General features: G+C 41.3%; 1 protein-coding gene across 10 annotated transcripts in view; it reads left to right on the top strand.

Annotated features, from left to right (window-relative positions):
- The window catches only part of UTRN (utrophin), a 568,432-nt gene that overhangs the window by 538,311 nt on the left and 5,507 nt on the right, over positions 1–24,614 (top strand). For all 10 annotated transcript variants that reach the window (XM_065588781.1, XM_042848216.2, XM_065588777.1 and 7 more), the window contains 4 exons: positions 5,759–5,917; positions 6,343–6,586; positions 16,475–16,583; positions 18,344–18,430. In XM_065588781.1, coding sequence (XP_065444853.1) covers positions 5,759–5,917; positions 6,343–6,586; positions 16,475–16,583; positions 18,344–18,430 — 599 coding nt within the window. The remainder of the gene's footprint in view (positions 1–5,758; positions 5,918–6,342; positions 6,587–16,474; positions 16,584–18,343; positions 18,431–24,614) is intronic.

Here is a 24,614-nt window from a genome sequence, read left to right on the forward strand (position 1 = left end):
GTGAAAGTTTTGCTACTGCTAAGCTGTGTGACAGCTCCCTGACACACCAGCTTGTCTGTCCTGCCAGCAAACTCTTCATGACTCTGCCAGCCCAGACCTTGTCTTACAGGTAACAAACAGTGAACCCCAACTCCTGAGTTCCCCAGAGACGTCTCCCTGCCGTGTCCAGCCCCCTTACAGAATGCTCACAGAAGTTAAGTTCGCTGCTCTTTAAAGAGGCAGTAAGCAACAGCTCTTTAATTTAGCTGGGATTTGACAAACACTCTTATTTCAATCACAGCACTGTGTTGGTTTATATTATTAGTAAAACAAGTTTATCTAATGAAAGGACATAAGATTAAGTGATACCAAGTATAAGGAAGAAAGATAGAAAGGGGTGCAAGCAAACAAAAGTAAAAATACACTTCTAAGACCAAAACCTGATTTAATAAATTACAGTCTCTTGTTCAAAGAAGTGTTTCTCACCAAGTCTCTTTTCCAACATAGGTCCTGGCCAGAGAGTCTGGTCAGCTTTCACAGAGCTCAGTTCCTTTACCTCTTCAGGTGAAGAATACCAAAATGCCTTTCTGTTTCCATTTATATCTCCCAAAGTTTATTGACCCTGTTACAAGAAGCAGGACGTCTTCCTGCTGTTCTTCTCTTCCTGTTGACTTCCCATCCTCCCCCACTGATTCATATGTAAACAGGGCTTCCATTGTTTTGATTCCATAATGCTTAATTTTACATTGGAGGCAGCTGCCCTCCTTCCTGTCTGGGGGAGAACCTGTTTCTCCATGTGTTTGGTCACACATAAAAGCATAATATCCACGAGTATCCATAATTCCTTATATAATGTTAATGCATATATTTCACAATGGTATTAATCAACAGTGTGTCACAGGTTTACTGAATACACTTTTATAATACTGTAATATAGTATATAATTAGTTGATTCAATTGCTTATCATTTGAGATTCAGACCCCCTTTGTATAGCCCTGTAAACCTTTGAAATGTTTTGTTCTGTAGCATTTCCCCAGATAAAGTTTCTCTCTCTTCTGCTGGGGTATGGGCAGCATGCTGTCTTCTTCCCCGCTTGCTAGCTTTATTTATCTTCTATGTAAATGTACCTTCATCGTCTCCACTTGACAAGCAAGTGCACATTCTTTATCTAAGGCAGATTGGGCTTGTGCATTGCTTTCCAAACACATTTTAAAAACATAATTCTAGTACATATTTATTATTCTTTGTACACACCCCATACATATACCACTCAATGATTATCAGTATCAGCATCTTACCAGTTTGTATATGATACCTTACATTAAATCTTTTAGATTCAGATTATGACAATAGTGTGTTGGGTATAGTGAGTATGTCAGGCTTGACAGGACTTGATGACACAGAGTGGTGAACCATCAATGGGCCTCTGTCACAGGCCCATTGTAGATATAGAAGGCATCTGTGAAATTCAGCTCCAGATCCCAGTTCATGTCCTGAACTTCCGTAATACCTGGATTTGGGTTCAGGCCCATCTGTCGGTTTTTTAGATACAATATACCATAGAAACGAAATCTCTGGATGTGAATAACTTGAACTTTATGGGGTGGCTGAAATTTAGGTCAAAAATTTTCATCTCAGGCTCATCTAATATAAACATATCTGGGCAAAATCCTTCTATTTTAGTGCATTCTGCTGGGCTTCAGGAGATAATTACTGATTTGTAAATCAAATTCTGTACTTCTCATTAGCAGAGCTCTGTTCTTTGATATTATTTTATTGGTCCCTGAGAGTCCTTCAGTTTATTGCAAACTTGTAATAGGGGCAAAGTCACTTTTAACATTGAAAAATTCTGGAACATGTTGTATGGTTCAGAGGTCATTTTTCAGAGAATTTGCTTTTTCTTCTCTGTCTTATCCTGGACTACACTATAATTTCTCTTTTGCCTGAAACTCAGTTCTCATAACCTGACAATATAACATGAAGTTCACTAAAATATAAACATTTTCCTCATTTAAAGCCATATTAGCAAGTTTTAGAAAGCATGGAAAGTGTCCAGTGCAGAGCGTCCAAAATGTCCCTAAAACAATATATTAGGATCTTCCTGATGTAAATATGTTAAAGGAGAGGAGAATTTTTTTCCTTCATAGCCTTTGCTACAGTACATTCTGGAAGAATATTCTAAACATTTGAATAAGGGGGTCCTGTTAATTTTTCTTCTAGGTTAATTTGGTTTTAGCTAGGGCTGTCGATTAATCACAGTTAATTCATGTGATTAACTAAAAAAAAGTAATTGAAATGAAAAAAATTAATTACAATTAATCGCACTGTTAAACAATAGAATACCAATTGAAATTTATTACATATTTTGGATGTTTTCCTACATTTTCAAATATATTGATTTCAATTACAACACAGAATACAAAGTGTACAGTACTCACTTTATATAATTTTTATTACAAATTTTTGCACTGTAAAAATGATAAATTGTATCAAATTTCAATTCACCTCATATGAGTACTGTAGTGCAATCTCTTTATCATGAAAGTGAAACTTACAAATATCATTTTTTGTTACATAACTGCACTCAAAAGCAAAACAATGTAAAACTTTAGAGCCTACAAGACCACTGAGTCCTACTTCTTGTTAAGTCAATAGCTAAGCGAAACAAGTTTGTTTACATTTACGGGAGATAATGCTGCCCACTTCTTAATTAGAATGTCACCTGAAAGTGAGAACAGGCGTTCACTTGGCACTGTTGTAGCTGATGTCCCAAGTTATTTACGTGCCAGATGCGCTAAAGATTCATATGCCTTTTCATGCTTCGGTCATCGTTCCAGAGGACATGCTTCCATGCTGAAGACACTCATTAAAAAAATAATCTGTTGTTAAATTTGTGACTGAACTCCTTAGGGGAGACTTGTATGTCTCCTGCTCTGTTTGACCCACATTCTGCCATTTATTTTATGTTATATCAGTCTCGGATGGCGACCCAGTACATGTTGTTTGTTTTAAGAACATTTTCACTGTAAATTTCACAAAACGCAAAAAAGGTACCAATGTGAAATTTCAAGAGATAGCTACAGCACTTGACCCAAGAGTTAAGAATCTGAAGTGCCTTCCAAAATCTGAGAGGGACGTGGTGTGGAGCATGCTTTCAGAAGTCTTAAAAGAGCAACACTCTGATGCAGAAACTACAGAACCCAAACTGCCAAAAAAAGAACATCAGCCTTTGGAATGGTGGAAGCATCAAGAGACATATGGATCTTTAGCACATCTGGCATGTAAATATCTTGCGACACCGGCTTCAACAGTGCCATGCAAATGCCTGTTCTCACTTTGAGGTGCCATTGTAAACAAGTAGCAGGCAGCATTATCTTCTGGAAATGCAAACTAACTTGTTCGTTTGAGCGATTGGCTGAACAAAGTAGTAGGACTGATTGGACTTGTAGGCTCTAAAGTTTTAAATAGTTTTATTTTTGAATGTAGAATTATATAAAACTTTAGAGCCTACAAGTCCAATCAGTCCTACTTCTTTGTTCAGCCAATCACTCAAACAGTGAAAGAGAGAGAGAAAATTTTTGACAATGCTGTTGAACCTTCAGGATTTTGCTATTTCTCACAGCAACGCTAGGTCAAGGGGGGAAATATAATTATCACCAGCACATTCAGGTTAGTGCATAAGATTTAATTTATTATCTGGTTTTCTCAATCAAATAGAATCATGAATACACCAGAGCTCAGAATGATTCTGTCAAAAAGACTTGATCTTTTTTTAGAGCTTAGACTGAATGCTCTGAAAGACGTGGGAAACTACACCCATTTGCCCCTTATTCTCCATATACTTATGCATACAATGTATACACACCTATTTAAAGACATTCTCACACACACACAAGCATGTTTCAAGTGCAGATTTCCATGGCTTGTTACGTGAGATGCACATCTCTTAAGTTTGACCTTCCTGCAGCTCATTTTTACATCTTAATGCTGTCATTCTGCTAAATGGTGCAGGCACTAAACATTACAGTGTAGTCTGATAACTTCTCCATCTTCATGATCCTGATTTTGAATCAAAGTAAGCTGAAAATCTTCAGTGGAATAACTACTGAAAAAGGCTGAGGAGTTAATTTTGATGCTTTGCTTTTATTCTGGTTGTTGCCTACCATCTCCTATCAGTTCTGGAGAGGAAAGTGGAATGGATTCTCAATATCAAAAGGTTTGTTTGCCAGAGTGCATTTGCTGCTTCCTTGTCTTGTAGGCCATTCTGTCATCATGAAACCCTGAATTAAAACTCCAGTGCCACTAATAGATCTATCTTAATTACTGTCATGAGATTTGTTAGTGCAGACACAAGGTCCTGCCTTTCAGACCAATAATTTAGCAAGGCAGACAGAAGGTTGAGGGAGAGATACATAGCAAAGATTCATCTTTTCCTTAAATAGATTTTTTTCCTTTATCTGGTGTTCATTGAACAGGAATGTTATCTGTAAGAGTATGCTGCTTATAATGGACAAATCAATACTTCCAATCTTTGTCCTCTATATTCCGTGTGGGGTAGCCACAGTGAGAGAGAAGTGGAGCAAATCTCCTCTGTCCTGAATGAATATGATTGTGGAGTTTGAAATAAAAAAACTACTACATTTTTTTTTGGTGAGGTTGTATTTATCTGTTGCAGTCACACCAGCTAGTAGGAGTACCGTGAGGGTTCTGTCAGCAATTATTGTTTGTAAATTTCATTTTTCACTGTCTTATAAATGTTATGTAAAAATTCACAGATTATCAAATCATACCAGAAATGACAGAATAGGACTGTAACATATAAAAACTCAGCTTTGGGAGCACTTTTTTAAAAAGTTCTATTTTAGATGTCAGTGCTTAATGAATAAACTTGTAATTTAGACAGTGCCTTTTTGGTATATATTTAAAAACTAATTAAAGTAGCCAAATGGAAATATTTGACTTCGTGTATCACCTGAACTTTGTGTTACGTAACATATAAGTATTTGATTAAAACCCCCAAACTTTCATATCTTAATAACAAGGAGTAAATCAAGCTAGAGTCAAGAAGTGGAAGCCCTTGTAATGGGCAGTGAGTAGTTTACTTATACTCAAGCAGAGAAATATCGGAGATATTTCCATTTTACTCTAACATGGGAATTAGTGTACAGGAAGTCGTACTGGAAGCAACTACTCCATGAGCTTACACCAGTTAGTTCTTGGTAGAAGCGATCCTCTAATAAACTACTGCATACGTTTGTGAATATTTTGGCATTGTCTCTAGGAGGTTACCTAATAGCGATGGTCTTTTGTACAGATTTTGCTGCGTATGCAGCGAGCGATCAAGAAACGCCCTTGCCTCAGCAGTGTACCCAGTTGAAAAAGGTTTAACATACATACACACTCAATTTATGTTCGTAATTCTCATTAGCACTTATATACATTACCAAAATGCATTGGTGAGAATAGAGGATGCCCTTCATGATGATTGCTTAATGTATCTTTGAGAAGTCATTGCCATCCATAAAGGTGGCTTGTAATTCGCATATATGAGTGTTTAACTCCTCTTGGTTACCAACCACCACAGCTGTGGTTTGTCTCTCATCGAAGGAGTCTGCTTTTAAGCAGTTATTTTTTCAAATCATTAAAATGTGACTCTGCAAGCCTTTTTTAAAAAGACATACTTCGCAAAGCTGTTAGATCATTGGCTAATTTATATTTCCAGTGGTATCAAGTACATTTACATGAGCTATTTCCATCTGTGTTGCTTTGTTACTCTAGAGAGGATGAACATGCCCTCATCCAGCAGTACTGTCAAACTCTGGGAGGAGAATCACCTGTGAGTCAACCGCAGAGTCCTGCACAAATCCTGAAGTCAGTGGAAAAGGAAGAACGGGGAGAGTTGGAGCGCATCATTGCCGACCTCGAGGAAGAGCAAAGGTTTTGTCATCTTCCCGTGCAGCGTCTGAACTGGCATTTCATTAACTCTGTTTTAATCATGCACACATTGCATAATCATTGTTTGGACAAAATGAGAAAAGGGCCTAAAATGGGCACTGGAGTCAGTTTCCGGTGAAAACCGGATCAGAGCGTTAGCTCTTCACAATGGCCCTTTGTAAGTTAAGTTGTTGTGCCTGTGATCAGACAGTCTAACAAAGTCGCAATTTCACTCCTCCTTGTTTGTGCTGCAGCTGTCTAATTTATCATACACTTTGAGCATAGACTTTATCTTGGTATAAGGTACTTCGGCTCCACAGCTATAGATAATGAAAAGATTCACTGAATTAGGGGAAATATATTAAATTATGTTGTCATATAAGCTGTCATGAAATGTAATCTCCTTTTTCTCTTTATAATTGTGTTAGGAGCCTCCAGGTGGAATATGAGCAGCTAAAGGAACAGCATCTTCGGAGAGGAATAAACCCTCTTGCCTCCCCTCCAGACTCCATTGTGTCTCCCCAGCACACTTCTGAAGATGCTGAGCTCATTGCTGAGGCCAAACTCCTAAGGCAGCACAAAGGTCGTTTGGAGGCCAGAATGCAAATATTGGAAGATCACAATAAACAGCTGGAGTCTCAGCTTCACCGGCTCCGACAGCTGCTTGAGCAGGTACAATAAGTAGCAGTGCCCTCCCGCAACTCTCATGCCTGTGAGATGGCATTCATGTCAGCGTTGAATTTTTTGGCATTCAGTGCAAATGCATTGAATGTTTTGTGGACATTTCTCCCTTAATTATCTTACTCTGTTGCCTTCAGTTTTATTGATGGGATGGAAAACTTGAAGCAAAATGATGCTTCAGAAATCCCCCATCAGTGAAGCCTGTCACATGAGGCAAATAAAACATTTTCTATCCCTAAAACGGCCAGTTTTGGCACCCTCCTGCCAAAAACCACATAATTATCCGGCATGTTCAACATGCTGCTAATATGGCTGACTGGCTGGCTTGATTGATTTACAGTGTCTTTCCAAGAGCTCAAGACATTTTTGACATCTATGAAAGTTTCAGAACTACTTAAATAACAAAAATAAGTGCAGCAATTTTCTCAAAACAAATAAAAAGTGAGGAAAAAATATCCCTCTCCCCCTCCAGCCAGTGGGCCCCATCCACACAATACACTTGTCTAGCCCTTATCTCTCTTCTCCTTATCACTCCTTTCCCAATTCTTGGTCTGGCTGTTAAAGTTGGCATTGCACCATTGTTCAGAATTATAATGATAGAGAGGACCAAGAGATTTGTCTCACAGGCAGTGAAGAAATTAATTCCTAAGGAAAGGGGGGGAAACTAGACAATTCCTTCAGTAGCTCTTTCGAGTAGCACATATATACATCTGGTATGTGCAGTAAAATGGTGTAACTACTACTGAATGTTGCAGTAGAGAAACCTACCACTTTCTTGAAAGTGCCAATAACTATGGGGTGGGTTTTTTAATTATTGAAATGTGCACACACAGCTTCTATAGATTGCGAGTCTTGTCTAGGTACAGAAAAAGCTGTAAAAGCTTTTAAGCATTGTTTTGATTGCACTGTTTTGGATCTGGGGACTGAAGAAATTTGCAGAGATGATACATCACCTTTTCCTTCTAGATCACCAGTTCAAATCAATCCTAGTTCAATGTGACAAATATTCCCTGGCCTAGGTGGGCCTAGTGAGTGGTCTTAGTCCAGTTCCGAATGAACCAGTTGGCTACATCAGATAAAACAGACATCACACTTGGCATTCTAGTCTATTCTATTGTTGGCACCTAAGCACTAATTCGTACCCTTGTTGGCAGTCCTGGAAGAAAGGTCAAGAAATAAACAGTTCCAAAGACTGAACGACTCTCTCATCTCTGCAGGTAGTCCTGGCAGAACAGTATTAGGATACACCTGCCACAGTGGTGTATCTATTCTGCTAACAGAGGACTTCAGTTCAGTGGTGTAGTGTTTTAAAAAAAAAAAGTGGGTAAACTAAAGTTTTTGGTATTCCAGGCTGGACAGTGGCATATTCCTCAAATGAGAAGTGGGTAAACTCAGTTTACTGTTACAGCTTCATTCGCTGCTGTTGTTTGGGCTTTTTCACCAAGACTCAAGTGGCTTAAATATTTAGATAGGAAAATGGGAATTGACGCAATGGTTCTTCTTCAAGTGATTGTTCATATTGATTCCAGTTAGGTGTGTGCGCACTGCATGCACTGTCGTCAGAAAGCTTTTTCCCCTAGCAGCACCCATCAGGTCGGCTGTGGAGCCCCCTGCAGTGGTGCCTCTGTGGCACTCAATATATGACCTTGCTGACTCAGCGCTGCCTCAGTTACTTCTGCCAGTGATGGTCATTGGAACTGCGGTGGCTTGCTTAGCAAGTTCTCTCATTCTCCTAGCCTTTCAGTTGGCTGTAGTTTTAGTGTTAGTTGTAGTTCTAGTTAGTGTGACAAAGTTCCTCCTCTATCTTGGTGGGTCCTGCGCTTATTGGCGGATTTTCTTGCCTCAGAGATTCACCATGTGGGTTAGGGAACAGCCCAGAGACCTTCCCCTCTGGAAGAACCCACAGTCCAGGTCAATTGGGAGGTTTGGGGGGAACCCGGGCCCTCTCTCTACTCTGGGTTCCAGCCCAGGGCCCTGTGGATTGCAGCTGTCTATAGTGCCTCCTGTAACAGCTGCATGACAACTACAACTCCCTGGGCTACTTCCCCATGGCCTCCTCCAAACACCTTCCTTATTCTCACCACAGGACCTTTCTCCTGGTGTCTGATAACGCTTGTACTCCTCAGTCCTCCAGCAGCACACCCTCTCACTCTCAACTCCTTGCGCCTCTTGCTCCCAGCTCCTCACACTCGCACCACAAACTGAAGTGAGCTCCTTTTAAAAACCCAGGTGCCCTGATTAGCCTGCCTTAATTGATTCTAGCAGCTTCTTCTTAATTGGCTCCAGGTGTCCTAATTAGCCTGCCTGCCTTAACTGGTTCTAGCAGGTTCCTGATTACTCTAGTGCAGCCCCTGCTCCGGTCACTCAGGGAACATAAAACTACTCATCCAGTGACCAGTATATTTGCCCTCTACCAGACTCCTGTATCCCAGTGGTCTGGGTCTGTCACATTAGTTATTGATGTTAATAGAGGTTAGCTGTTGGGAATGGGCGTCTCCCCTTGGGGACTCGGGGCAGGCCTCAGATTCAAGGATTCAAACCCTGCAAGTCCTGCAATAAGCCCAAGCCACTGGGCGACCCCCACGACGCTTGTCTAAAGTGTCTGGGGGAGACGCACCAAGCCAATAGGTGCAGGATTTGTAAAGGGTTTCGCCCTAGAACAAAAAAGGAGCAGGACTTCCATTTATGGAGGCGGCGCTGAGACCGCAATCCACCTTGGCGCAGCAAGACCCAGCACAAAGTTAATTGGTGCAGAGCGCTCCGGCATCCGTGGCAGAAGCAGCACCGCGGAAAGATGCTGGGCACAGAGACCAGCGCCACCGCCACTCCCCAGTGTCAAAGTCGGTGGGAACTGTCTGGCCACGGTCCCATTCCCTGGCGCCATGGAAGCAGGGTAGGAGCAGATTTCCACCTTCGAGACTCACTCCTTCGGAGCTGGCCAATGGGGCGTGTCCCAGGGAGGAGTACCCAGCACTGAGAGCTTTGAAGCCAGCACTGTCGACGTCGGCCCCACAAAGGGGACCGTTGAGTCCGGTGCCATTGGACTCCCCAAGCCATGTGGTGGAAGAGGTGGGGCTACCATCCACCCCAGACACTTTTGAGGCCGCAAGGGATCTCATTGCCATGATGGCACCATGGTCCCTGGCCCTCCGCTACAAGCCTCCAACGCCACCAAAGGCAGCACCATCCCAAGGCAAGCCAGCAATGTTGCGTCCGCCTGCATCTCCAAGGCACTGCTCGCCGGTATCAACAAGGAGGCACCACTCTGAATCGCGGCACCGATCCATCTCACCACGCTGCTCGGACTCGTGGCACCAGTTGGACTCGTGGCACCGCTCACCATCCCAGCACCAATCCCCGTCTTGGCAGCGGTCCTGTTCTTGGCATCGGTCAAGGTCTCAACCTTTTTGGCAGGAAGGTCTATTCCACCAGGGGCTTACAGCTCTAGGATTGCTAATCAGTAGGCATCCTGAGCAGGTACAGCTTCAACTCTTGGAACTCCATGCTAAAATTTAGGGAGCTGTTACGCTCATAAGAATGGCCATACTGGGTCAGACCAAAGGTCCGTCAAGCCCAGTATCCTGTCTACCGACAGCGGCCATTGCCAGGTGCCCCAGAGGGAATGAACCTAACAGGTAATGATCAAGTGATCTCTCTCCTGCCATCCATCTCCACCCTCTGACAAACAGAGGCTAGGGACACCATTCCTTACCCATCCTGTCTAATAGCCATTAATGGCCTTAACCTCCATGAATGTATCTAGTTCTCTTTCTCGGAGTCCAGGAGGAGTTTGGGACTATTGTTGAGGAGGGCAAAGCGGTGGCGTGGACCTCTTTACAGGCCTCACTGAACGCTGCAGACTCAGCAGCGCGCACCTTGTCCTCCAGCATAGCCATGAGGAGGAGCTCATGGCTGCAGACCTTGGGTCTGCCACCCGATGTTCAGCAGACCCTCCAGGACCTGCCCTTTGATGGGGTGGGATTATTTGAGGCACAAACTGACTCCAGGCTGCATAGTCTAAAAGACTCAAGGGCTACGCTGAAGTCGCTACGGGTGCACACCCCAGCTACTCAGAGGAAATATTTTAAACCACAGCCCCCTCAATGTCCCTACCAACCTTGTCCTAGACAGGATTTTTCTAGGAAGCGTGGTAGGAATGGCAGGCGGAAGCCATCCCAGCCCTCATCCACTCAGGGCCACGTGTGCACCTCTTCGGGCTCCAAGCAGGCCTTTTGAAGGTGCGCCCAGGGACAGCATGTCAGACTATGGACCAGATCCTCAACTCTGTTTTCTGAACCGTCTATCCCACTTCTAGTGTGCTTGGTCCCAAATAACATCAGACCGCTGGGTTCTTCACATGGTAGAAGTGGACTATTCTCTCCCATTTTGCTTCTCCCCTCCCTCTTTACCCTCCCTTTCCCCATCCATCTTCAGGGACCCTTTCTCATGAGCAACTCCTTATCCAGGAGATGCGGGCGCTCCTCGCTGCAGGGGCAGTGGAGGAGGTTCCTCAGGAGTTAAGGGACAAGGGATTCTACTCCCGTTATTTCCTAATCCCCAAAGCCAAAGGGGGTTTCAGACCCATTCTAGATCTGTGGGGTCTCAACAGATTCATGGTGAAGCTGAAGTTCCGCATGGTCTCCCTGAACTGGATCATCCCCTCTCTGGATCCGGAAGACTGGTTCGCTGCCTTTGATCTCCAGGACACGCATATATCCATACATCCTGCTCACAGACGATACCTCAGGTTTGTGGTCAATAACAACCACTTCCAGTTTGTGCTTCTCCCCTTCGGCCTCTCCACAGCCCCTCGGGTATTCACCAAGTGCATATCAGTCGTTGCTGCCTTCTTTCGCCGGAGGCAGGTGCAGGTGTATCCGCAACTCAACGACTGGCTGCTCTGGGGGCACTCCAGGGACCAGGTAGAAATGCAGATACATATCGTGAGGTCCATGTTCATCAGGCTGGGCCTTGTTCTCAACGAGAGCAAGTCGAATCTGATACCAACTCAAAGGGTAGAGTTTATCAGGGCAGTGCTGGACTCAGGTTGTGCCAGAGCATTCCTGCCGGAGACCCATTTTCTAACTATCTCGGACTCCATTCAAGGTCTCCGACGGTACCCTACCACCACAGCAAGAGCCTGCCTGAGACTATTCAGTCACATGACATCTTGTACATACATGGTACAACATGCCAGGATGCATCTCAGACCTCTCCAGATTTGGCTTGCGTCAGCGTACCACCCGGGATGTGACAGTCTGGACTCTGTGGTCACTCTTCTGGGTCATGTCCTCCAGTTCATGGGCTGGTGGCTCAACTAACAAGACATGTCCCTGGTAACGGACATGTCGGTGCTGGGGTGGGGCCCTCATCTGGGGGACCTTCAGACGCAGGGCCTCTGGTCTCAAGATGAGCTCTCACTCCACATCAACATCAAGGAGCTGAGAGTGGTTCAATTAGTGTGACAGACCTTCCAGATCCACTTGAGTGGTTAATGTGCAGGAGTCATGACGGACAACACGACTGCAATGTTTTGCGTAAACAAGCAGGGTGACACCCATTCCTTTTCCCTCTGTTAGGAAGCCCTTCAGCTGTGGGAGTTCTTCATTGTGCCAATTCAAGAAATTTGCAGGGTGGCGATGTGGTCCTCGGTGCACACATTTGCCACTCACTACACCATAACCCGGCATGCTAGAGACGATGCAGCCTTTGGCAGAGCAGTGCTCCAGTCTGTCGTTCCATAACTATGACCCCACCTCCGAGGTAGGGCTTGGGAGTCACCTAACTGGAATTGATATGAGCAAACACTCAAAGAAGAAGCAGTTACTCATCTTCTGTTGTTCTTTGAGATGTGTTGCTCATATCCATTCCAGACCCACCCGCCTTCCCCTCTGTCAGAGTAGCCGTCAAGAAAGAACTGAGGAAGCACCAGGTCGGCAGGGTCATATATTGAATTCCATAGAGGTGCCACTCCAGGGGGCTCCACAGCTGACCCGATGGGTGCTGCCAGTGGAAAAACTTTCAGACGACTGTGCACATGGCACACACACCTAATTGGAATGGATATGAGCAACGCATCTCAAAGAACAACAGTTACAAGAAGGTGAGTAACCGTTTCTTCCGATCAGTGATCCATCTAATCCAGTATCTTGAGATGACAGTGGCCATTACCTGGTGCTTCAGGGGAAGATTTTTTAAACTTCCTTTATAGATGGTTGTGCAGTAACATGCTCATCAGGGAAGTTTCTATAGAACTGCAGATAGTTAATAATTAGCCTGCATCCTAAAGTATGAGGGTTTACATTCCTTAAAACTCTTTATTCTGTCCAATATAACTGTGGATATTCTTATTGTTCATATAATTGTGTAATCCTTTTGGAATCCTCATAAGCTCTTTTTCTCAATAATATCATTGGGCAGTTAAGGTGAATTCTGTGTCATGCAACAACAACAAAATTACGTGTGGCAGGTTTGCCTTTTAATTTTATTGTGTCCCCCCTGGTTCTTTCTGACTGGATAAATGGAAGAGCACAATTCACCTTCACTCTACAGTTCATTATTTTAAACTCATCTATCATGTCACCTCTTCTCTGACCTAAATAGATCTAATTTCCCTTTGTCTTCATATGGGAGTCATTTGATGCTTCTAATCATCATGGCTGCCCTTTTCCAAGCCATTTCTCTTTCTGCTCTTGCCCTTCTTGAGGTGGGGTAGTCAGAACTGAGTGCCATATTCAAGGTGAGGGTGTACCACTGGTTTACATAACATTTTCCATAGTTTTAGTATGCCTTTCTAAACAAATGCCTAATATCTTCTTTGCTTTTTTACCCGCTACTACACACTAAACAGATTTTTTTAGTGAGTTGTCTACAATGACATCTTGGTCTTTTTCCTCAATGATTCACTTAGAACACATCCGTGTTTATGAATAATTCCGAGTTACTTTCAAGAGTGCATTACTTTGCTTTGTTTTATGTGAAAGATCATTAATGCATTTATTATCACCACTGGTCCTAGTGTGGATCCTTGTTCCTATTAACCTTCTTCCATATTGACCATTTATTCCTACTTTGTTTTCTGTCTCTTAGCCAGTTTCTAATCCATGACAAACCTTTACCTTCAACGCTGTCCCTTCTTTGTTTTCTTTATCAAAGCTTTTTGAAAGTCCAAATAATTTTTATTTATTGCTTTTCCTTTAATTTTATTGACTTCCTTAAAGAAATCTGTTTTTAAAATATATGATTTAAGAGATCATTTTTCACCGCTGATGAGATGGATGGTTAGCGGACTGTCACAATGTTTCTTTATAATAATCACTAGTATTAGTCTGAAAATAGACTGTCCTATTTACAGTAATATTTTTTTTTTTTTGCCATCACTGGCATTTCTCATGATCTGTATGTTCCTGTCAGCTGCAAGACCGTCTTTTCTTACTCAGCTGCCTGGTTACAGCGGGTAGCCTCATGATCTTTTTTTGGGTTAATAACCTGTCAATGAAAGCACTGATACTTTTTTCTCCAGTAGATGCAGAGTGGGTATCTCTACACACAGATGTGTGGGGAGAAAACTAATGAAACTTAAAAATTGTCCTGCCATAACCGTCTGATCTGTATTTGAGAGTGTTGAAGGAAATTCTTTAGGGAATAAATGTAGCAGAAATATGCATCACTCTCACATATTTATTCACCTATTCCAGGCCACAATTCAGAGGTGAGCGTGCTATTTTTATTTTAGAAAGCCCAAAGGATTGGTAGCTATCACACAACATTGTCATGTTTGTCTGTCTGTCTGATTATAGTGCCAAACATGGAGGTGAAACAGAACTGGCATGTGACAGTTTTGACACCGACATGCTAATTGTAAAGAAGAGAAATAAAAAGGCTATTTTCTTTTCCTTCTTAATCTCCTTTAGAAACTACGGGTTCCATGCCACACAAAAACAAGACCCTGTTACTAGCGACATTACAAATCTGTGGTGGTTCTTTCCTACTTGACTAATCTACTGAAGAGAGGTTTCATACAGGGCCTGATTCTGCACTATTGAAGTCAATGGGAGCTTGCCAGTTACTTCACTGGGCACAGGATTAGACCATAAGGAGGAGCAGGGGTAGAGTACAGTTCCCCCTCTTTTTGCTAAAAGCAGAGAGCTAGCTTCCCTTATTCTCTGACTAGTGGAGTAAGGATGTACCTAGCAGAGATATCTGAGGTGGGTGCAGGAGAAGGAAGTTGATGCCTGGCTGAGGTTTCCTGTGGCTCCTTGTCTTTCCCACCAGTGGGTGGAAAAGCAACAGCAGCTGACAAGGGAAGAAGAGAGTGTTTCTTATCCACGTCCTAGTCTCTAAATCCTGCCAACTCACTCTGGAGGGAAGACAGTTACATGGGGCATCTAATACAGAGGCCTGTTTTAAGCGATAGGTTACATACCACAGTTGTTAGTTGTGCAATTTCATATTTGAGTTCCTTCAGAACTCTTGGGTGAATATCATCTGGTGCTGGTGATTTATTACTGTTTAATGTATCAGTTTGTTCCAAGACCACCTATATTGACCCCTCAATCTGGGACAGTTCTTCAGATTTCTCCTCTAAAAAGAATGGCTCAGGTATGGGGAATCTCCCCGACAGCCTCTGCATTGAAGACCAATGCAAAGACTTCATTTAACTTCTCCAAATGGTCTTGTCTTCCTTTAGTGCTCCTTTAGCACCTCAGTTGTCCTGTGCCGCCACTGATTGCTTGGCAGGCTCCCTGCTTCTGAAGTACTTCAAAATATTTTTGCTGTTAGTTTTTGTCTCTTTTGCTAGTTGCTCTTCAGATTATTTTTTGGCCTGTCTAATTATACTTTTACACTTGCCAGAGATTTATGCTTCTTTCTATTTTCCTCACTAGGATATGACTTCCAATTTTAAAGGATGTCTTTTTGTCTCTAACTGCTTCTTTTACTCTTCTGTTTAGCCATGGTGGCATTTTTTTGGTCCTCCTAATGTTGTTGTATTTTTAATTTAGAGTATACCTTTAGTTTGAGCCTCTATGATGATGATTTAAAAATGTTTCCCTGCAACTTGCAGGGCTTTCCCTCTTGTAACTGTTCCTTTTAATTTCCATTTAGCTTGCTTCTCATTTTTGAGTGATTCCCCTTTTTGAAGTTAAATGCGACTGTTTTGAATTTCTTTGGTATTTCTCCCCCTACAGAGAGGTTACATTTAGCTAAATTATGGTTGCTATTACCAAGCAGTGCAGCTATATTCATATCTACACACACGCGCACACACATTTTTTAAAATGCACACTCCAGGCATTTTAGAACAGGCTATAACAAGCAGCTGAAGTTTGAAACTTCATTTGGACATAATTCTTATTGAAAACTAGTGTTTGCTTGACTTGGTGTATGGGGAGAATTTTATAAAGTTATACGAGACTGAACAGTCCTAAGGTTTCCAAGATAATCTAATGGAAGACCCAAACCTCTTTGTAAGATCCTTTCATATTATCCCTTCCTGGCCTGACCTACGGGTTTGGGCAAGAAGAGTGGACTGTTTTGTGTAATGGAGATCGTTTCTCGATGGAACACATGCACAGCCAAACAATGCCTTAACGTGAGGGAGCTAATTGGAGGCTTATTATGACAACATTGAAAGGTCAAATCTTTTTTATAAATTATTTTCCTAGAAGCTATATCTTCCTAAGATCAACCCACGTTTTAACAGAGGTGAGTGGGGAAGAATTAAAAGGAAACAAGAAATAACATGAGAAGAGAAAAGGAAGAAAAATGGATGACAATGATTAAAAAGGGAGCAACATACACGCAACTTGGTATATGTAATTTACATAAATTTCTGCATTACTATAATGATGGAATTTTTGTTTCTTAAACCTCTTTCAGCCTGAATCGGATTCCAGAGTTAATGGAGTCTCTTCCTGTGCTTCACCCCAGTATTCTGCTCACAGCTACTCACTTGATCAGGACGCCAGCTCACAGTTTCATCAGACAGGTTAGTACTTTGGTGGAATATTGTGCCATGTTTGTCTACAAATGGTTGCAATCAGTTTTACTGATGTGTGCCTGAAGTAGCAATATCAGTCCCATTATAAATTTGTAGCTAACACTGCTGGGTGCAAAGCTCACTGCAATTGATAGTAAGAGTTTTCAGAACTGGGCATCATGAGAAGAAAAATATAGTGTGATTTGGGGAAAGAGGACTTGGTTTTTTATCAGTAATGGATGACAGTCTATACTACTTGGTATAGAAGTGGAATTACTGAGAAGGGGAATTATTGACACAATCCCTTAATGCACCGAGGGAAGAATTAAATCCCTATAGCAGTGGTGTGCATCTCACATTATATGGATACGCTGCAAAGCACTCTTTCTTTAAAGACAGCAAGTAGTATCATTTCCTGGATCTAAATGCAATTCTGGGCATAATGAACCTCTTCATCTTATAGTGACATTCTGATGAAAAAAGACTTTTATTTGTTAGGACTTCAGTGAGACGTAAGTTATGCAGGCCCTCTGTACATGGGTGAATCGTACCCTAAATGGGTATTTTAAACCTTACTCTATTGGAACCTCAGTAATTTGCACGAATGACTGGGAAAACCTTTGCAGATAAACACTAAAAAAACAAGACTAATGCATCAGACTTTGTTCAATCAACATACTTCATTTATTTTAACAGTTGATGTACATTTTAATTACCATAGTATTATATAGATGTAGTACTACGTAGTGTTTTGTAAAAGTAATGGAGCTATACTACTACAAGACTCTGGGTCCAATTCAGGGCAGCACTGAACAACATGCTTAAATCCATCCCTACCAGGACAGCACTTAATTCAAATTCGCATTGACTTCAGTTGAACTTAAGCACGGGCTTAAAGCCCTTAATAGGGTTAAACTCCTGACTCAAGGCCTCAGTGATTAAATCTTTGCTAAGAGGGGAGAAACCACCACTCCTTGTGTGCAAATCATTGAACTATAGATAATCTGATTCCAATGCAGTGGAAACAATTTAAAAAAAGATATTGAATTTTGTTTTTCATATTAAGGCATTTTCTTTCAGTATTAGCATAAAAAATGTAAATGTGACATGGAACTTTTGTCATGCTGTTTTCATAAATTGATAGATTTATATATGATGCTTTGTAATAACACTGCTAAAGTGAAGCAAACAGATTTCCCTAATCATTTCATTGGCTAAATTTAACAAGCCCTTTAAGAAACAAGCAAATGGCCTGAAAAACATTTGCTTTGATGGGCTTGCTGATGCATATTGAACAAAGACTATCTGGAAGATAAATGTTTTTTGAAAAATCTCAGATTTGTTTGTTTTGGAAATGACATGAAAAATTGTTTGAAAATAGAGCAGAATCTCAAATGTGCAGCTGCCAAATATGCTTAACAAGATGAGAGAATAATTTATTTATTTTAACAGTAAATTCTTACATTCTGCTTCATGTGGGCAATTTCCTTTGGTTAAATCTCAGGCACAGTGGTTAAGCCTTAATAATAGAAAAATGATATCAGTTGTAAATTGATAATTGAACTTCCACCTCCCCTCCTAATTCTCGCAATTCTCAATGAGCAATTCCTGCACATTACATTACAAATGCTTCAAGTAGGGGGTTTCAGTTTAAATATAAAAGAGCATTTAGCCGGTAGGTTAGATGGGAATGACTTTCAGAATCTATTGTCTCTTTTTTTTTTTTTCCCTTATTAAATTCATTGCTAATCTTGTTTTCATATCTGCAGATGACTTGTTAGGCCCACCTCATGATACCAGCACAGATCTAACAGATGTGATGGAACAAATCAACAACACATTTCCTACTTGCTGCTGTAAGTGTTAAGTATAGTGAAATCTGTCTCCCTCGTTCCCCCCTTCTCCCCCCACCCCCCCTTGTGTCTTTCTCCTTGTCATTCTCTGGAAACTTAACGCAGAGCAGTATAGATATGAGACCGAAGCTTATTTGTAAATAAGTCATACACAGAATATTGACCAAAAAAAATGAAGCTTAACCTTGATAAGAACGTTTGCCAAGATGTGATGGCTGTGTAATCCTGTTCTTTGAAACTCTTAAACATACGTAGCGAGTGATAAAATGAAGCCAAATGAAATCATAGTCATCCTATGTTTAAAAAAGAAAAAATATTCACTCTAATGTGGCCTACTTTAAGAAAAGCAGATTGCTTCAAACAGGATCTTCATTTGTGTCTAGAAGAAGAAATGGAGATTCTCTGCTGATGTAAATAGAGTTTGCTCATTCACATCAGCAGTAAATGTAGCCCCTGGAATTCTGGGTGCCAGAGATCTCTCTTGAATTTAGTGAGAGTTGGGGGAAAATAGGAGCTGCAGGATTGGGTCCTTCACCGCACCACTGACCTCGCAGATCAGGAATCTGTGCAATTTTCTAGGCAGTGACTCCTCCTGATCAGGGGAACACCAACCTTAGATTGTACTTGCCCACAAGAAATGAACATGTTAATACACAGCACCTCCCTGCTTTAATTCACAGGCAATTAAAATATAACCAGCATCAATTAAAATATCTTCAAATAGATCCAATATAACCATATAAAATATTGAGACACAGACATCAGGCATTGCCTCCTGAGCCTGACCAAATTGAGCCACTTAAATTCACCCAGGGAGAGCACCCTCTGTGGATGGCTTTCCAGCATCGAGGGGTGAGGCTCAGTTGCCTTCCTTGGAAATCCTTCTCCCATACTCCATGGAAAAGACACTGTGTTGACACGAAGGAAAGGCATGGAGACTGGACCAGCAATGGGGAGAAGTAGGAAGGCTGGGGGTGGGGATGGAGAGAGAATCATAGTCTCTCTTTCAGTGCTGTGAAGGCTCCCTAGAAAAGATTATACAGCTGGAGGCACCTCAGACATCTGTGAGCGCTTTACAGCAGTTAATACATGTATCTGCTGACCTCTCTTCCTATTGAGTGTCAATACATTCTCTGTTCACACAAGATTGAATACCTGTAGTTCTGCCAGCATTTTGTATATGCTATTGTTCTTAGCAGTGGGATGTTGCAGGGAGCTTGTGTTTATAATATGTAACAAATTTGTTTTCAGTATTAGCTAAGCAAGAGCAAAAACATCCATAAATGCTCGAAAAATCAGGTGTTCAATAGCATCTTTGTAAAGCTTTGTTTTAAATGTCCACAAAGTAATCAGGATGGCAACTTAAAAAACCCTCAACTTTTTTTTTTATCTCTTATCCCTGCCAAAGAAGTCAGCTATTTGCTCACTGTTGTATTCTATTTCCCAAACTCTACTGAACCTTATTAAAACACTCCCATTATCTCTCCTACACACTTTGCGTGTCTTTGAAGAATGGCATCAGAGAAAATGTATTTTACACGTTTTGAGAAAGCAAATTAGTATCTTGCAAAACATGGCTTGTTTCAACAGTCCCCTGAGGTCCTGAGTTAGTGCTAGATTACTGGCCACTATAGTGCATGTTAAGGGCCTGATTCTGAGAGGTGCTATGCTCCAGGAACTCTCACTGAAGTCAGTTGGTAGTGCTGGTGCTCAGTGCTGCTCAGATTTGGCCATAAGACTGTTTCTTTGTCACTGCAGTGAATGGAAAAGGCAAAGAAAAAGTATCCTCTCCTCCCATGTTTTTTATTTTGCTTTTGTGAAGGCCTGTAATGCAATGGTGAAAGCAATATGGGGTTAGATCATGGTTGGACGTGCTCAGATCCACAGGGAATGGAAGGTTCTTTAGCTCCCTTGCATTCCTGTTCAAGAGACAGCCATAATCCCAGTCTGTGCTTTGCCTGAACAGGAGTGGAAGAATCTACTGCCCACAGCAACTCTAAACTCCATGCTCTTTCTACCTTGGGGAGTAGTGGAGCTGAGCTTGTAATAGTGGTTCTGCATCCTATTAAAGGGTGCACTCAGCCCCCACTCTGATATGAGTTTCCCTAGCACCACCGGAGCATTCCTCACAGAGTTAGTCACAGTCCTTCCAGATGATGTGATCCCTTCCTGTTGTCCCCCACATCTTCCCCCCCCCCCCCCCCCCCCCCCCGCCGCAGGATGCTGTTAGCCACAATATAACTCCTGGGGTTTACTAGTGGTGATGTCAGCCACTTTTGCCAAAGTCTCACCAGTGACCATTGCAAAGATCTTATTTGCTAACTAGTGCTGTTAGTTCAAAATAGAATTTCCTTTGAGAAATTCACTTTGAGAAATTCCTTCACTGCAGCCCAATAAGCTGTGCTTTTTTATGTTTCCCTTTCATGAAGCTAGAGTAGCCCCACTTAGATAAAACTTTACACCAGATGTTTTATTTATAAACCTTATTTTACATCTCTATCTCACTCACTTAAAAGTACATCAGGCTAAGATTTAGTTTGTGAGCGGTAGGTCCAAAGGCTAATTCTTTTGCTCAACAGTGGTGCAAAATGGTTATGTTGTGGTTCTTACATACTGAGTAATCAAAAAGTTTGGTTCAAATAAGTCATGGGAGAGGGAGGTTTAAGACCATTCTAACTGTAAAGTAGTGTTCAGTTTTTAAAATTGAAGCATAGTAAAATATTCATCCTCATTAAGGAGTTTGGTTTCTTCTGCTGTTTGGGGGAGAAGGGGTCAGATCAAGAGGGGAGGTAATTTAAGGGTGAAACACATCTAATGTGTATTATTCAGTGCGTGTTCCAGAATAACTTCTGTTATAAATGTTGGATGATGAGTTCTACTTATGATAAAAGTGTATGGGGGCTGTGTGCACATTTGATGAGTTGCATTGTCTCTTACAGCCACTAATGACAGCAATGGGTGAAGTGTAATGGCTTATTTTGCTGTTCTGTTGGGATGTCAGCTGTGAAACCGTCTATGAGTTATAACTGTTCAATTGATTATGGACCAATGCCCTCCTTTCCTCTCCTTGCTAATCCCAGTGAAGGAGGACCCAAGGAAGAGGGGGAACACTTGCCCTGCTCCCTTGCATCCAAATGAGCGAAGTGGTGGTTCTTCCAGCACCCCTCTGTCTTTCCTCCTACACCTTAATGAGCCTTAATTGTGCTCTTCAACTGCCCAGCAATTAATATAATTAGTTATTTATAGTGCTTTGAACTTTGCAATCAAAACATATAAATGCTAATTATTTCTTATTCATTATTGTTATGGCAATTTCTAAAAATCCCAAACATGGATTAGGGCTCCATTGTGGTAGGCATTGTACAGACAACTAGCACAGAAGCAGTACCTCCCTCAGGGATTTTACTTTCTAGGATTAAGATTAAGGGCTATCAAGCAATTAAAAAAATTAATCAAGATTAATCGAGCTATTAATAAGAGAATACTATTTATTTAAATATTTGTTGATGTTTTCTACATTTTCAAATATATTGATTTCAGTTACAAAACACAATACAAAGTGTACAGCACTCGCTTTATATTTTTATTACAAATATTTGCACTGTAAAAACCAAAAGAAATAGTATTTTTCAATTCAGCTAGTACAAGTACTGCAGTGCATTCTCTTTATCATGAACATTGAAATTACAAATGTAGAATTATGTACAAAAAACATCGTATTCAAAAATAAAACAATGTAAAACTTTAGAGCCTACAAGTCCAGTCAGTCCTACTTCTTGTTCAGCCAATCGCTCAGACAAACAGGTTTGTTTACATTTGAGGAAGATAATGCTGCCTACTTCTTGTTTACAATGTCACCTGAAAGTGAGAACAGGCTTTTGCATGGTACTGTTGTAGCCAGAGTCGGAAGATATTTACATGCCAGATGCACTAAAGATTCATATGTCCCTTGATGCTTCAACCACCATTCCAGAGGACATGCGTCCATGTTGATGACGAGTTCTGCTTGATAATGATCCAAAGCAGTGCAGACTGACATATATTCATTTTCATCGTCTGAGTCAGATACCACCAACAGAAGGTTGATTTTCTTTTTTGGTAGTTCGGGTTCTCCACTTCAGAGTGTTGCTCTTCTAGGACTTCTGAAAGCATGCTCCACACCCTGTCCCTCTCAGATTTTGGAAGGCACTTCAGATTTTTAGAGCTACAGCACTCAACCCAAAGTATCTTTAGAAATCTCACATTGGTACCTGTTTTGTGTTTTGTCAGATCTGCAGCGAAAGTGTTCTTAAATCGAACAACATGTGGTGGGTCATCATCTGCGACTGCTATAACATGAAATATATGGCAGAATGCGGGTAAAATAGAGTCAGAGACATACAATTCTCCCCCAATGAGTTCAGTCACAAATTTATTAATGTATTATTTTTTTAGCGAGCATCATCACCATAGAAGCATGTCCTCTGGAATGGTGGCTGAAGCATGAAGGGGCTTATGAATGTTTAACATATCTGGCATGTAAATACCTTGCAGTGCTGGCTACAAAAGTGCCAGGCAAAAGCCTGTTCTCACTTTCAGGTGACATTGCAAATAAGAAGTGGCAGTATTATCTGTTGTAAATGTAAACAAACTTGTTTGTCTTAGCAATTTGGCTGAACAAGAAGTAGGACTGAGTGGACTTGTGGGCGCTAAAGTTTTACATTGTTTTGTTTTTGAGTGCAGTTATGTAACCAAAAAAAATCTACATTTGTAAGTTGCACTTTCGTGATAGAGATTGCATTACAGTACTTGCATGAGCTGAATTGAAAAATACTATTTCTTTTATTTATCATTTTTACAGTGCAAATATTTGTAATAAAAATAATATAAAGTGATCACTGAACACTTTGTATTCTGTGTTGCAATTGAAATCCATATATTTGAAAATGTAGAACAGCATCCACAAATATTTAATAAATTTCAATTAGTATTCTATTAACAGTGCGATTAAAACTGTGACTGATTTTTTTTATCTCAATTATTATTTTTAGTTAATCGTGTGAGTTAACTGTGATTAATCAACAGCCCCGAATAAGATATTTAGTAATAGTACAGGTATTGTAATTATTCCTTAACTCAATTTGTTGTGGCTGAGTATTTCAGCATGTGTGACATGTGAGATGAGGCATTCTACAACTCATTGTAGAATGAGATAAGGACAAAGTGCCTTCTGTCATTTTGTAAGAGTGTAATGTGAGAGTACAGCCGGTTTTTAATAAGTAATTTCCCTGAGTTAAAGATTCAGTGAGGAGCCTGGGAGCAAACTCATGATAGCTGCAGTTAAAAAAAATAAAACCTAATGGAAGTACAGTCCCTCAGAAGGCCTTCTGTAGTGAAATCTTACAATCCAAAATATAATTTGTTGGGAAAGCTTTGTATGTTGTAATGAAATTAACTTGTCCATGGGACAATGATAAGGGTCCATTATCCTCAACAGATATGATGCTTTTGACCTTTTTCTGGAGTCAGGAAAACATTTGTTTTGTTTTTTTCCCCAGACTAGCTGTAAAGGAGGAAAATTAACTATGAAAAATAAGAATTCTTCTTTGAGTGTTTGCTCATGTCGATTCCATTCTAGGTGTGTGCGTGCCCACGTCCACATTTGCCTTAGTGGTATCTGTAGGGTCGGTTGTGGTGCCCCTTGGAGTCCCGCACTCGTGCATCAGTATATCAGGCGCTGCCGGCCCTACACCCTTTCAGTTCCTTCTTAGTGCCCCAGAGCGCCTCTCTCCCTTGCCTTGCAAGTGGTCAGCGGTTTCCTTCTTCACTTTGTGTATTTGAGCTGTAAATAGTTTGGTTTGCTGTAGTTAGTTAGTGAAGTATCTGTTAAGCACTGTAATTAGTAAGTTAGGGGCCAGGTGGGGACTTTGCCCCAGGCGGGGCATGCCCTCGTCTATGAGTTTTAAGCCCTGTGCTGACTGTAATAGGCCTGTGCCTGTTAGTGACCCCCAAGGCAGCTGTCTGAAGTGCTTGAGAGAATCGCATGTAACAGAAAGATAGGTAACTGTTTTCCCTCTGGGAAGGGGAGGCTCTCTGCTGCTGAAAGCAGATTAAAATATCCAGGTTTTTTGTTTTTTACAGAGAGGGAAGATGTTCTGTTATGTATTCTACCACCATTTTTTTCCCTTTTGTCTCCTGGATCAGGTTT

This window comes from Chrysemys picta, chromosome 3, assembly GCF_011386835.1.
Source record: "Chrysemys picta bellii isolate R12L10 chromosome 3, ASM1138683v2, whole genome shotgun sequence".
In the NCBI taxonomy this organism is placed as follows: domain Eukaryota; kingdom Metazoa; phylum Chordata; order Testudines; family Emydidae; genus Chrysemys; species Chrysemys picta.